Source organism: Mixophyes fleayi, chromosome 12 (genome assembly GCF_038048845.1).
Source record: "Mixophyes fleayi isolate aMixFle1 chromosome 12, aMixFle1.hap1, whole genome shotgun sequence".
Taxonomy (NCBI): domain Eukaryota; kingdom Metazoa; phylum Chordata; class Amphibia; order Anura; family Limnodynastidae; genus Mixophyes; species Mixophyes fleayi.
Window position 1 is genome coordinate 8,682,284 of NC_134413.1, and position 13,204 is coordinate 8,695,487.

The following is a 13,204-nucleotide window of genomic DNA, read 5'->3' on the forward strand; positions in this document are numbered from 1 at the left end:
CAGTTCAGTAGCATCTACTGCTGATGCCAATGTATCTCGCTGAAGTTCCCCGGCTCCTGTGGAAGGTAGGGTTTGCATTATTCACATATTATTCAGTAGCAGCCTCGGGGGCTGCAGATTTGAGCCGTTCGCGGTGGGGCCAGAACCTCCATGTCCTCCAGTATCCGTGGGAGACAGATGGTTCTCGTTTCCTCTTTCCAGGAGAACTCTGAGGCATCTGAAGCCTCCAAGATGAGCTATGAAATGACTTCCAGGACTCGATTACACCGTGGTTTGTGGCCTTTACTTCTGTCTCATCAGCTGTGAAACGAGTTTGTCAGAATGAAAATGTAAATAAAAATTACAGATAGAGCAGAGTTTGTTGCAGCGACCAGTGGTGAGGGTCACGGCTGGTCACACACGTTGCTGTCCTTCGTTGTCCAATTTGGCCACACATGTGTATGATTATATCATACAAGAGGCGGTTATTGGACACTCTTGCCAATCAGCTGATCATTCACTCCCACCTCTGGGGCCTGATGTATGTATCATCATCATCATCAGATATATATATATATATATATATGTGTGTGTATGTTTGTGTGTATATATATATAATATATATATATATATATGTGTGTATGTGTGTGTATGTATATATGTGTGTGTATGTATGTTAGTCAGCACGGTTGCTCAGTGGTTAGCACTTCTGCCTTACAGCACTGGGGTCTTGAGTTCAATTCCCGACCATGGCCTTATCTGTAAGGAGTTTGTATGTTCTCCCCGTGTTTGCGTGGGTTTCCTCCGGGTGCTCCGGTTTCCTCCCACACTCCAAAAACATACTAGTAGGTTAATTGGCTGCTAATAAATTGACCCTAGTCTGTGTGTGTGTCTGTCTGTGTATGAATGTTAGGGAATTTAGACTGTAAGCTCCAATGGGGCAGGGACTGATGTGAGTGAGTTCTCTGTACAGCGCTACGGAATTAGTGGCGCTATATAAATAAATGATGATGATTATCTATTTATGTGTGTGTATAATATATATATATATATATATATATATATATATATATATATATATATATATATATATATATATTATATACACAATATAAATATATATAGATATTGTTGAAGTCATTCACTGCAATAGATTTTGCTATACTTGCACATGATTTTTGGATCTAATTTTCTGTCTTTTTTTAACGAAGAAGTATTATCTTTCCATTTTAAATAAGCTATACAATATGCTAGATAATTAAAGTTTATAGTGTAAGTTGGCATTCCTGCTGGCTGTGGTTATATTACATCTGTTCCTTATACCCTTTTCTGGGTTTTCATGATTGATAATGTTTTAAGATCAATTAATTTGGCAGCCACTTGAAAGATTGACAGCTGGACCAGCAAATCATGGGGTGGGAGGGTCATACAGCAAAGAGTGTATACAGCTCCTGACCAGTCATATGTTAATATGCTGTATACAGACTCCGCACTGCGATAGTTAAACTGCCCGGATGTCTGTCTGATGCTCTCATGGGCTCTGAGAAATTCGAGTGGGAATTAGGACTAGCAGAGCAACAGGAATGACTAACACAGCTGGGGGTGGTCGGCAGCAGCTGAACCCATACCCACTCGCCAGTTATCCAAATTAACGTCAACATTTGTGTCAGGGTACACTGTATGCGAGACAAACATTATCATTATTAGGTCTAACTGAGGCTAATGGTGGACTTGGCACTCACTCTAGGCGGCCATTGCTAAAGTGGGCAAAATTGTGGTGATTATGCCAAAAGCAAGGAAAGTTCTGTGAAAATTTAATATTCTGTTCTGATTTCTCTTAAAATAAATATTTTCAATGTAAATAGGAGATTGCTGCTAACCAGTCAGCTCACTTACTTGGGGATTACTTATGGTGTAAAAAGTTGTTTTATGGAAATATGGCAATTAATAGCATGCAACCGTTAAAGGCAAATTCACTTTAGAACTTTTCATGGCTTATTTGTGTGTAACACAGGGCAGTATGTACAAACATAGTCAGTTCTGGCTATTACCCCTTTCCCTGCTGTCGGCCATTTTTTTTGTTTGTTTGTTTTTTTGTTTTAATATAATAAGTTATTTGCAGATACAAAAATAAACAATAAAAAGGCAGATCTTAGAGAGCTGGGAAGAAAAAGGAAAAAGGGCTGTTGTAATATTGCTGCACCCTCTGTTGGGAAATACTACATGCCTAATAATATTACTTCCCATAGTGCCTCTGAAAGATTGTATTATGAGAGTATTATCAAGTAGCGATAAATTACGGCTTTGAGAAAAGAAAAGGGGATTATCAGACAAAGACTAAAGCGATGTAGCTCTAGAGCACGCTAATCTATGCAACATAATAACAAAACACCTTTATAGAAGCTAAGTAAAACCCTGCAGTAGGAATATTATAACACAATTGTCTATGAAAGGGGTAGCAAGCCACCGGCTGCACTACAATTATATGCGGCCTGGGAACCCAGCGGCTCTGGGGCAACGTAAAACCTCGCAGCACTGGGGTCATGAGTTCAATTCCGACCTTGGCCTTATCTGTGTGACGTTGGTATTTTTTCCCCCGTGTTTGCATGGGTTTCCTCCGGGTGCTCCGGTTTCCTCCCACACTCCAAAAACATTCTGCTAGACGTGCGAGTGTGTGGTAGTGAATTTAGATTGTAAGCTCCAGTGCGGAAGGGACTGATGTGAGAGACAAATATTCTCTGTACAGCGCTGCAGAATATGCTCACATCCTGTTATTGGGATCGTCATCTATTTATATATCACCACTAATTACACAGCGCTGTACGGAGAGTGACCTCTTTGGCTGCATCACAGTAAGTAGGCCGAGTGTAGCCTACCCTTTAATATTACCATAGACAAATATATAGTTCTTGAGTGAACAGAATTTTTCCCCACATTTTTTACTGAATTTGTACTTCTTAGTCTTTGTAAAAATACAGCAATACTTTTCTTTGTAAAGTCCTCCACAAACTCCTTCTTGCTGGGGATCTCGTTTTAGTAAATGTGTATTTGAAATTCAGTTACATCTTACCCTTTTTATAAAGACACCCTCACTATTCATCAGTGTTGGCTAACTTGTGACACTCCAGGTGTTGTGAAACTACAAGTTCCAGCATACCCTTCCAGTAATAAATTGCTATATATTGGCAAAGCATGCTGGGACTTGTAGTTTCACAACACCTGAAGTGTCACAGGTTAGCCAAAACTGATATACATTAATCTGTGCTACAAGCTGGTGGTTTAAATGGGGAGTGTTGTATATCAACCTGTACAAAGGCAATAAAGCATGATAAAGTTTTGTCACTTTTTGGGCTGGTCACGTTCCAACATCAATATCAGTAATTTGTCTATGCAGTACCCACGCAAGTCTTTTCCGAAGACTTTGAATTGTCAGAAAATACCATCAGTTTGATTCTACCACCTTACACTAGAAAGAATACCTACCCAAAATGGGCAAAAAAATTAGTTTTTTTAATTGAAATTGCAAGAACGTGATCTAAAAGCAAATATGTGTGTTTTTTTCTGAACACCCCAGTTTGCTACTTTGAATGCAATGCAGAAAATGTGTACTGTTAATATGGATGGCCCAAAAAGGCATAACATGTTGAAAACTAAACAAACCTACCAAATTAAGTGTAGTTTATTGAAGCCAGGAGATCTTATAACACCCCCTCACAAACACACGGCCAGCATCTCTCTGGACATGATAACCAGACAATGACTTTTCAGCATCCACATTGTTTGAAAGAGGTGACTCCTTTCTTTCAGAGAAAGGTGCCCCTAGGTCTGTCGGTGCCAGGATGGGGGAGATTGGGCACTATTGGTGCCCTATCCTCGTCACCCTGCAAGGCCTTGATAATTAATTGAATAGATCTTCAAGAGCAAGTCTAGCACAGCTCCTGGAAATAGACTGGAGTCTGGTGTGTTCTCAAATGGATTACCTATATTTGTCCCCTGGCACAGGCTCGCGAGAAGCAAACTGAGCAGAACGTTGCATCGCAAAATAAGAGTTAAAAGGAAGAGAAGAATAAAAAAAACAACCTATGAGCAGCCAGCACTAAAATAGAGCAGAACTTGGGAGGAAAAGAAACTGGTAATTTTAGCAACATCTCACGGGTGAGAACATTTTTCTTATTCACCAGGATGTGTTGAAATGTGAAACTCAGCCACATCTTCTATAAAATGCTACAATCCAGAATATTCTGTATTGACAAGTTGGGCTTTTGGCAAATGCTAAAAAAAACTGGTGTCTTTAGGGACTGGGTGGGATACTTGCGCTAACTCCTGGTCAGAGGCGCCTTCGCCACAGGCTCCGTGTACTGAATAGGCCACACGACTGGTGGTTGGATTGTGGGTTTCTGTGGCTGCCACTATTGTTAGTAATGTGACGGGAGCATGATCCAGCCGTCCGTCACGCTATTGTTGATAAAGATTTGACGTGGCGGATTTACCGAAAGAAAGCCTAATAAGTACATAGGTGTCAGTGTTTTATTATTGTCTATTCTATCCCCCCTCCCCTCCCAGAATAAATAGTTAAAAGGCACTACTGGCGGCATTAAACTGCTTGGGTATGCTAGTGCTTGTAGAACTACAAGTGCCAGCATATCCATGGCCACAGAAAAAAAACAAAAAACCCAAACTCAATTAGTCCTTTGAATCATCTTCAGGCTTTTAATCCTTAAGGAAAAATAATAACAAAATATAGAGACGCCTAATTCTGTCCCCTACGGAGACCTATCGCGAATGACTATTAAACAGTAGAGAGCAACTTCAGTCTGATTGGTCAAAAATGTGGGAAAGCTGCTCTGATTGGTCGTGAATCCTTTTTCCTTTGCAGCAATACAGTAGACAAGTAGATTAATGTCAGTGTAAGACAATTACACAACACAGTGTATTGGGTGGGAATCTTTTACTAATGCGGCAGTACAGTACACAAACAGATTACTATATGGAAGCGTGAGATAGAATGTTATCAGTAGGTTGGGTTCAGAAATGCAGCTTACAATACATACATACATGGCATAGCTCTTTATTAAAGAGTTGTCTGTAATTGTGCCCCACATACGCAATGCTGCAATTGCTAACGATTTTGCAAATGAGCTTCGTTATGTGGATTTTCATATAATAACGGTACATGAAAAATGCAGCCATACACGTTTGCAGAATGAGTTAACAACGTGTGAATCTTATCGCTGTGCAAGAAAATATTTCTAGGGGAACCATATGGATATATTTAAAATTCCTGATTATTGACACAATACTGTACATGACTTTTATGGGATTGACTTGAAGGGTGCAGTTTCATTTGAGACAGTAGAGGGCGCTAACTGACAGCTATTGCCTAGTGACCGCACTATAACTAGACACTAATTCTGTGTGTACATAGTGGTGGTACAGAAGTATTCATCTGTTCTGTGTTTTCTTTATTGTATACAAATAAAACATTCCTTTAGCAGACAGACCGGCGGCAGCCCATGACTCTCCAGTAACTGTAGAACTACAAGTCCCAGCGTACGACTAGCAAGGCAAGCTGGGACCTTTAGTTCCATAATAATTGCAAAACCACTGGTTGCTGTCCTCTGCTCCACACATATTCTACTAACACTCCACACAACTAATTATTTGTTTCAAAGAAGCTACTCAGTAATTATTGTTGCTACTAAATCACCATTTATTTATATAGCGCCACTAATTCCGCAGCGCTGTACAGAGAACTCGCACATACCATGGCTACAGGACAGGACTAGAATGCAATTCTATTTTAAATGCACTTTTATAATATCTTTTAAATGACACAATCAAAGATAAGAACTGATGCCTAGAACTATGCTAAATGTAGTTATTTTATATAACTATATAGTGTTGGACGGTAAGGAGAGATCTAACAAAAGAATAAAGTGAAACTGTTGAGAGAGGATAGTTAATTCAATTGTGGTAGGTTAGTTATGCACGATAAAGCAATTTTGTGAATGAGAGAATGGATATAATGCTAAAATAAAAAGGAAACACAAGTATATGAAAACAAATAGATGCAGATGAATAATAAAATAAATGAATAAATAGGCGACGTATAGTAAAGGAATCAAGGTAGTGTAAACTCTTGTAGTGGTAGTTTGCTATGTAAATATATTTGCCACACGCATTTAACTACGGTTATAGGCTTCATCAGGAAGACCTTTTAAAATAAAATTGGTGCAAACAATAAAATATATATATTTTACGACTGCCCTTAACTAATCTAGTGGTCCACTCCAGGTATAAGATACAGAGAGGCCCCACCACTCCTTTTTAATTTGGGAGGAGAAGCAGCAGAGACCCATTCCATTTATGTATATATCTGTTTCCAAACTCAGCTCTGACTTTTGCCTTCAGTTATCCTGAGCTCAATTCATTTACTGATTTAAAAAAAAAAAAAAGCCTTTTGCATCAATTAATTGAGTCCAGGTCAGTTACAGAATCAGTCAGGTTGGGAACAGACAAATATCACCCAGAATGAGTCAAACTGACAACTTTTTGTAAGAAATCAGCCATCACAACATTCTCAGTGTGGTTTATATTCACAATATTTAGCTGACTCGGTTGTAGATCGTTCTCAGGCCGATCTCTCACCAACTGGCAGCATTTTCCCTGGTTTACTTGTCGTCCAGTAGCTTTGTTTCCCAAAGGGGCCGCTGTGTGTTTTCGCAGCCTCTTTCCATCGCGGTTTTGGAAATGTGACGTCTGACAAAGTAAATTAACCCAGTAACACATCTCTCTCTCTTTTCATTCCAGCGAACAGAGTATCTGCCAAGCGCGGGCGTCCGTCATGATCTACGATGACACCAGCAAGAAATGGGTGCCAATCAAACCCGGGCAGCAGGGGTTCAGCCGGATTAACATTTACCACAACACCGCCAACAACACCTTCCGAGTAGTCGGAGTTAAACTCCAGGATCAGCAAGTAAGTGACGGATAAAAGCTCAAAACTCTCTTCCAATCTCGTTTATTATTTTATTGCATAAGACGTGTCTTAAATTTGCATTAATATAACTAAGTGTTTCTATGTGTTTTTAGGCATTTTTCATGCACTGAGCAATAATCTATTTAATAAAAAGAATGAATAAATATATATATAGGGGTCTCTTCCCTCCAAGCTGTGCGGTCTGATTGTTAGCGGCTAGTCCAGGCATTGAGTACTGAATATGTTTATCAAACTATTGTTATGTGATTGGTACTTTCCACAAAAGGATGTAGCACAGATTTTGTAATAAACGGCTAAGTCCTCTTTTTCTGGAATATTCTTTAAAGCTGAATTAGACGCCAATGGTTTATTTTACAAATAGAAGTCCTTGCATGTCTGTTTCCATTGGTTATATACGCTCCCGAGCGGATTGTATCTAACCAACAGAAATCAAAATACACACACAAATAAAATGACTGAAAAAACCCCAGTTTGTTTATGTTGTTACCATATACGCATAACGTTCGTGTGAACACCACTAACAGATTCCAGTAACTGTTAAAGAATTTGACACTGACTGCAAAAAGTTAGTGTAAAACATGGTGTCTCAGATGCAGTTGCTGGAACCTCTCTGCTGAAATATCTTATGTTTGTGATACAGAACGAAAAATAATTAGGAACTGCAAATACTGTCCATGCCGTCAGTTGTAAACAAATGACATGTTAAGCCTTGTTTAATAGCATTTAACCATAGCAACTGATAAGATGCTGATTAATCGACAGATCAGTCTTTCGGTGGTCACACCTGTCAGATTCCTTGGGGCTCTATTCCCCATGGGGGAAGGGGGTCCTTTTAGTGGGGGGCCAATGGCTGCGTTTTCATCTGGGCATAATTTACATCGGTATAGGTTTCAGAGCTTGGTGCCATCTTTGATGGTGAGTGGACCCCCGAACAGACAGCCATTTGTGGCCGATTTGGTTTAAATCCAACAAATTGTCCAACAAATTTGCCAACTGCGTGGCCAGCTTTAGCCAAATGAGGCAAATGTCAGCCTGGCCAGTAGAACTGTAGGTAAATCGTAGCAGGAAAATGAGTTAGGCTTAACAGCGGTTACAAAGACTAATTAGAATCTCTAATAGCGTACCGCAGCGGAACATTATGGTTCTGCGGGAAATTGTGACTATCTCATAACTCTGTTCAGTTCTTCATTAGCGGTCAGAACGGTTTCCTGAATTCTCTGCACCCGTGCGCACAAAGTGAACGACATGCGGGACGGTTTTACGGTATACTTAAGTAATAGCACATAGGGGGTTATTTAGAGGTGGACTCAGTTGTGGCTTTATTTGTACATTGACAAAAAAAAACGCATTTATGTGCATATGACCACTGGGAATTTGGAGACACCACCAGTTGTGAAATGGCAGCAATTGTGCCAGACTTACTACGCTCTCATTATACTTACGCCTAACGATAGTGTAGATATAGAGATGCTGCTTAGGCCATCAGCCTATTTGCACATAATATAATAATGCAATGAAGTGTCACAGACACAGACAGAATAGTGTCTGGATAGTTATTAATAAATTCAAAAGTCACATTTTCAGTATAAAGTTTAATCAAATACAAAGTAACTTAAATACAGACATTTGTTGTTTTTTCTTTCAATTTCCAATGAAAATCTTCTGTCCTAGAGCAACCAATTAAACATTATCTTTCATTCGTGTGCCTGCACTAGACTGCTAGAAGCAGACATCTGATTGGTTGCTATGGCTTACAGCACCTCATGGCTCTTTGTTATTGAATAAGCCCTAGAGAGTGACTATGACACGTCTGTTTCACTTGGAACTTTCTATCGGGAGCAGCTGTTCTGTGTAGTAAAATATCACGTTTCTTCCTTTCAGGTAGTCATAAACTATTCACTTGTGAAAGGTCTGAAATACAACCAGGCCACCCCAACCTTCCACCAATGGCGGGACGCGCGGCAGGTGTACGGTCTGAACTTCGCAAGCAAAGAAGAAGCCACTGCGTTCTCCAACGCCATGCTGTTCGCCCTCAATATCATGAACTCGCAAGATGGAGGTAAAAAATGAGCAACGTTTTATACGCATTAATTCCCTAAGCTCCCAGGTGAGGTGGTCGCTTCTTGCATTGTCTAGGTCACAGTGGCCATGTTCTTTGTGACTACATATCCATCCACACGCACTGCGACATCCGTGGTATCCCAGATTGACCACCATGAGGAGCTTTACTGCAATGCTTTAGGGTACTGTTGCAAAATAGTTTGCGCTAACAAGAATAATTTATGTACTGTTTAATTTAATGCATTCACACGAAGAAATCCTGGGAATTCAAAATCTGGTTCATTATCCCGTTTGTCAAGTTTTAAAAAATAATGGCTTATTCCATATATGTTTTTTTGCTATTGTGTTATTGTTATTGGAATTTATACAGTTACGATATACTCTGTCAATGTTTATAAACATGTAATATGATACAGGGGTTTATTTTGCTGAAACTAACAGTATGTTATGTTATACTGGTTGAGTTATCCAGCCAATCAGAAGCAGGTCTAACAAAAAAAATCCTGTCTTTTTCTCTGGTGGTCTTTCTGGCAATTTTGACTAAACCAATGGCGGTTTAGGTGTTTTTAAATTTCTACACATGGCCAGAGATTTGCATTTTGACCCTCCAATGCCTGGATAATGCATACGGTGCTTTGGAGGTGAAAATCGCTGGTGATGTGCGGTGGTTTTGAAACAGCCAAAAACAAACGCAGCTTGTCCCAGTTCCCCCAATGTTCTTCTCCTTAATACCGCTTGGTAAATACTTTCCAAGCACATCCGATGTAGAAGGCTTTTCAAAAAAGAATTGTTGAGATTAATTTAAGGGTCTAAATGAAAAACAATATATATAAATATGTTTTGGGTATGTGCACATCCTACTACGGTGTTCTGTGTAATAGGGACATTTCCACATGGAGACGACCGGTCATCCGAAGCGCTGTGCCGGAATCTGTTACCACTTCAGTACTGTAACTACCGCAAACACTCATGAAATACTCCTATTTCATATAATTCACTGTTGTATCTGCAGAGACACTTTAAGGAACTGTGAATATCTGTGAATACGTATATATAAATGTGTGAAAAAGTGTGTGCTCCTCTTGGGCACGTTGCATGGAATCTCTAAGTGATGAGAAAATAACACAAGTTCCACAGGGTACAGGCTTAAACATGAAACATTTCTGCAGATTCTAAAAAGCTGCTATTCTATTTGTACATAAAATGCAGACGTCTCCGCTACATTCATTTCCAAATATATGATAACCCCCCCCTCCCCCGCCACTTCATGGGGCTTCCGCTGTCGGGTGGTCCTAACTCCAATCAAAGAGAGTCCCTATATTGGGTCAAATATTCATTTATTTTAAGCTAAGTGCTAACTTATCAATAGCACTACAAGAAACAGCACTGCCTGCCAGCTACTAATCCCTTCCATACCTTGCACACAGCGTTACATAAAACAGAAGCTGCTCGATCAATTTCTTTTCTTTTTTTTCATTTTATTGTTTATAATGCAAAGAAAAGAAACAGAAACAAAATTATCAATGAAACATTCAGCAAGTCAAATGTACTGTAAGAGACAATCGCTAAATGCTGTGCAACACTGTAACCAATTCGTTATAGAATAAGCAAAGAAACTAAATAAAACTGAAACGTAAAAAGACAGAAAAAAGTCTAACAAACAATGAAAGGTGTATAAAAATATCCACAAACTATGAATTGTCAGAAGTATCCAATATTAGCACATGTTATGGGTGATTTAATGGTGAACGAGCAGGGAAGGGTGAGAGGGTGGAGAAAAGGAGACGTAGCCTCAAATTGGACTCAATCAACAAAGGATCAATTATTGTAAACCAGTAAAATAGTTGCTGTTGTATTTCTAAATAAATGACTAAGGGGTTTATTTATGACCCAGCTCAAAAATAGCAGGTACATTATCATCCCTTATCGCTGCTTTTCACAGCATTACGAGATATAATACCGTGGCCAAAGATCGCACATGCGCAGGTTTTTTTTTAAGCCAACGCAGGGGGGAGAACAAAGGCTGCCGGAGAGAGATTCGAAGATCATTCTCCTGCCTTGCTCTCTCTATAGGATTGAAAGGCTAAGTTCATCTTCAGACGGCGTTGACCATCGGGGTCAAGCTCCGAAAAGCTTTTCAGATCTTGATAAATTTGCCCAGACTGCAGTCCGCATTGAGTTTTCCGGGCACTGCGGATTTGTGCGGTACTTTGCCTAACGCAGGAGATTTCTCTGACATTCCCTGCGTCAGACTTTTGTTAAATTGCCTAGAAACTTTAAAATGCCGTAAACAATGCGGAAAAACAGTTTGCACATTTTTTAGTCCTTGATAAATAGACCCCTAAAACACTTGTATTTTAAATACAATTTAATAGTAGCTTTTTTAGTAAAGCAGATAAGAAGTTGGATATTTCAGCCAGACAGCAGTCCAAAACATACCTCCAAATCACCCGTGAAATCCTTATAGGAATGAAAGATTAAGGTTCACAATCCCTAGATTTGATTGCTATTGAAGATCTTTGGGGAGATCACATGCAGTGATTGCAAGGAGTCCTGAGAACATATCTGAGCTAGTGGAGATCTACAAGGAAGAGTGGGGAAAAATTCCTAAAGCAAGACTAGAATGATAGCCGGCTGCAAGAGTCTGTGATTTCTGCCAAACTACTGACTGGTAAGGTGCCCAAACATTTACACATCATCATCATCATCTATTTATATAGCGCCTCTGATTCCACAGCGCTGTACAGAGAACTCGCTCACATCAGTCCCTGCCCCATTGAAGCTTACAGTCTAAATTCCCTAACATACACACACACAGACAGACAGAGAGAGAGACTAGGGTCAATTTTGATAGCAGCCAATTAACCTGCCAGTATGTTTTTGGAGTGTGGGAGGAAACCGGAGCACCCAGAGCAAACACGGGGAGAACATACAAACTCCTCACAGATAAGGCCATGGTCAGGAATTGAACTCATGACCCCAGTGCTGTGAGGCAGAAGTGCTAACCACTGAGCCACTGTGCTGCCCATAATGCCACATTCACTGAATGTTAAGAATTTTAGATTAGATAGATTGTAATTGTGCCTTAATCCTGGCAGAAATATGTTTACATGTTATCCCTACAGAGGTTGTGTTAATGTCTTTTCATTTATAGATTTAGTAAAATGTGCAATGTGACTGAGAGCGACCAACCTTTTGCATGCACATACAATATAGGCAACCTAACTAAATGTGTGCCTATATTCATTTATTTTCTCTATGTCCCGTTCCATATTATTCTGTGTTTCCTACGGGACCTCTAGCCCCTGCTGTATTTTACACTGACAAGTGACATATGATGCTGGATTTAGGGAGGCACGGTCTGATCTCCTATTTCAGAGTCCTAAGCCTGCCTATTTCAATACATATATGGTCTAGCTGGACTCCTGTTAGCTTTTCCTGTCACTGCTGCTCTGATTGGAGGAGTTTCTGTCCAAAATATCCCCGAGAGAGTCTGTTGGCTCCTTTTCAATGGACATTTTTCTGGTGGTCTATCTCTCTCTCTCTCTCCCTGTAGATGGGATTTCCCTGATTCGGCGCTGGGGGGCTGTTTATACTCTTAATACCCGATGTGTCACTCAGATACGTTTTGCTTCCTGTCCTATGCAAGAATCAAACTGAAGGACTCTTTAAATTGCCCCGTTTCATGGTGCCACCTGGCAGATAATTTGATCCAATTAAAATGCCAGGCCACCAGGCTGGGCAAGGTCACTTCAAGCGAGTCAGCTTGGCGACTATCAACCTGAACTGTAAGTACGCTCCAACTTAACGCTTGGCGTTCCAGGCTGCCTGCCGCAGATTACTTTATATCGTTGCTGCCGTTACCCTTTTGGCCACAGAGCATTTCATTATCAAAGTCCAGTCGTTTAATTGATTTAATGATGTTATTACTCGGCACGGTTCTTTTAAATGCTCTCGCAGTCTGTTTAAATTTTTTTATTTAATTTTGCCCTGAAGATTATATTAAAACCCATGAAAGTCAAAATATTATTAAGACAAGTTAAATACAAAAAATGTTATTTCAAATATTATTATAATAAATAAATAATGGCATTTGATTGACCTGACTTAAAAATCACTTGTGATTTATATTAGTAATTATTATTAGTAGTATTATTTTATCAC

The 13,204-nt window shown here is 39.7% G+C and overlaps 1 protein-coding gene across 13 annotated transcripts in view; it reads left to right on the forward strand.

The window, feature by feature from the left end:
- EVL (Enah/Vasp-like) overlaps positions 1-13,204 on the forward strand; it is a 111,610-nt gene that overhangs the window by 56,242 nt on the left and 42,164 nt on the right. For 12 of the 13 annotated variants that reach the window (XM_075192385.1, XM_075192382.1, XM_075192381.1 and 9 more), the window contains exons 2-3: positions 6,790-6,958; positions 8,861-9,038. In XM_075192385.1, the coding sequence (XP_075048486.1) occupies positions 6,790-6,958; positions 8,861-9,038 (347 nt within the window). Of the gene's footprint in view, positions 1-6,789; positions 6,959-8,860; positions 9,039-12,714; positions 12,829-13,204 lie in introns of those variants that run through there. The other variant, XM_075192390.1, reaches the window with a different exon arrangement.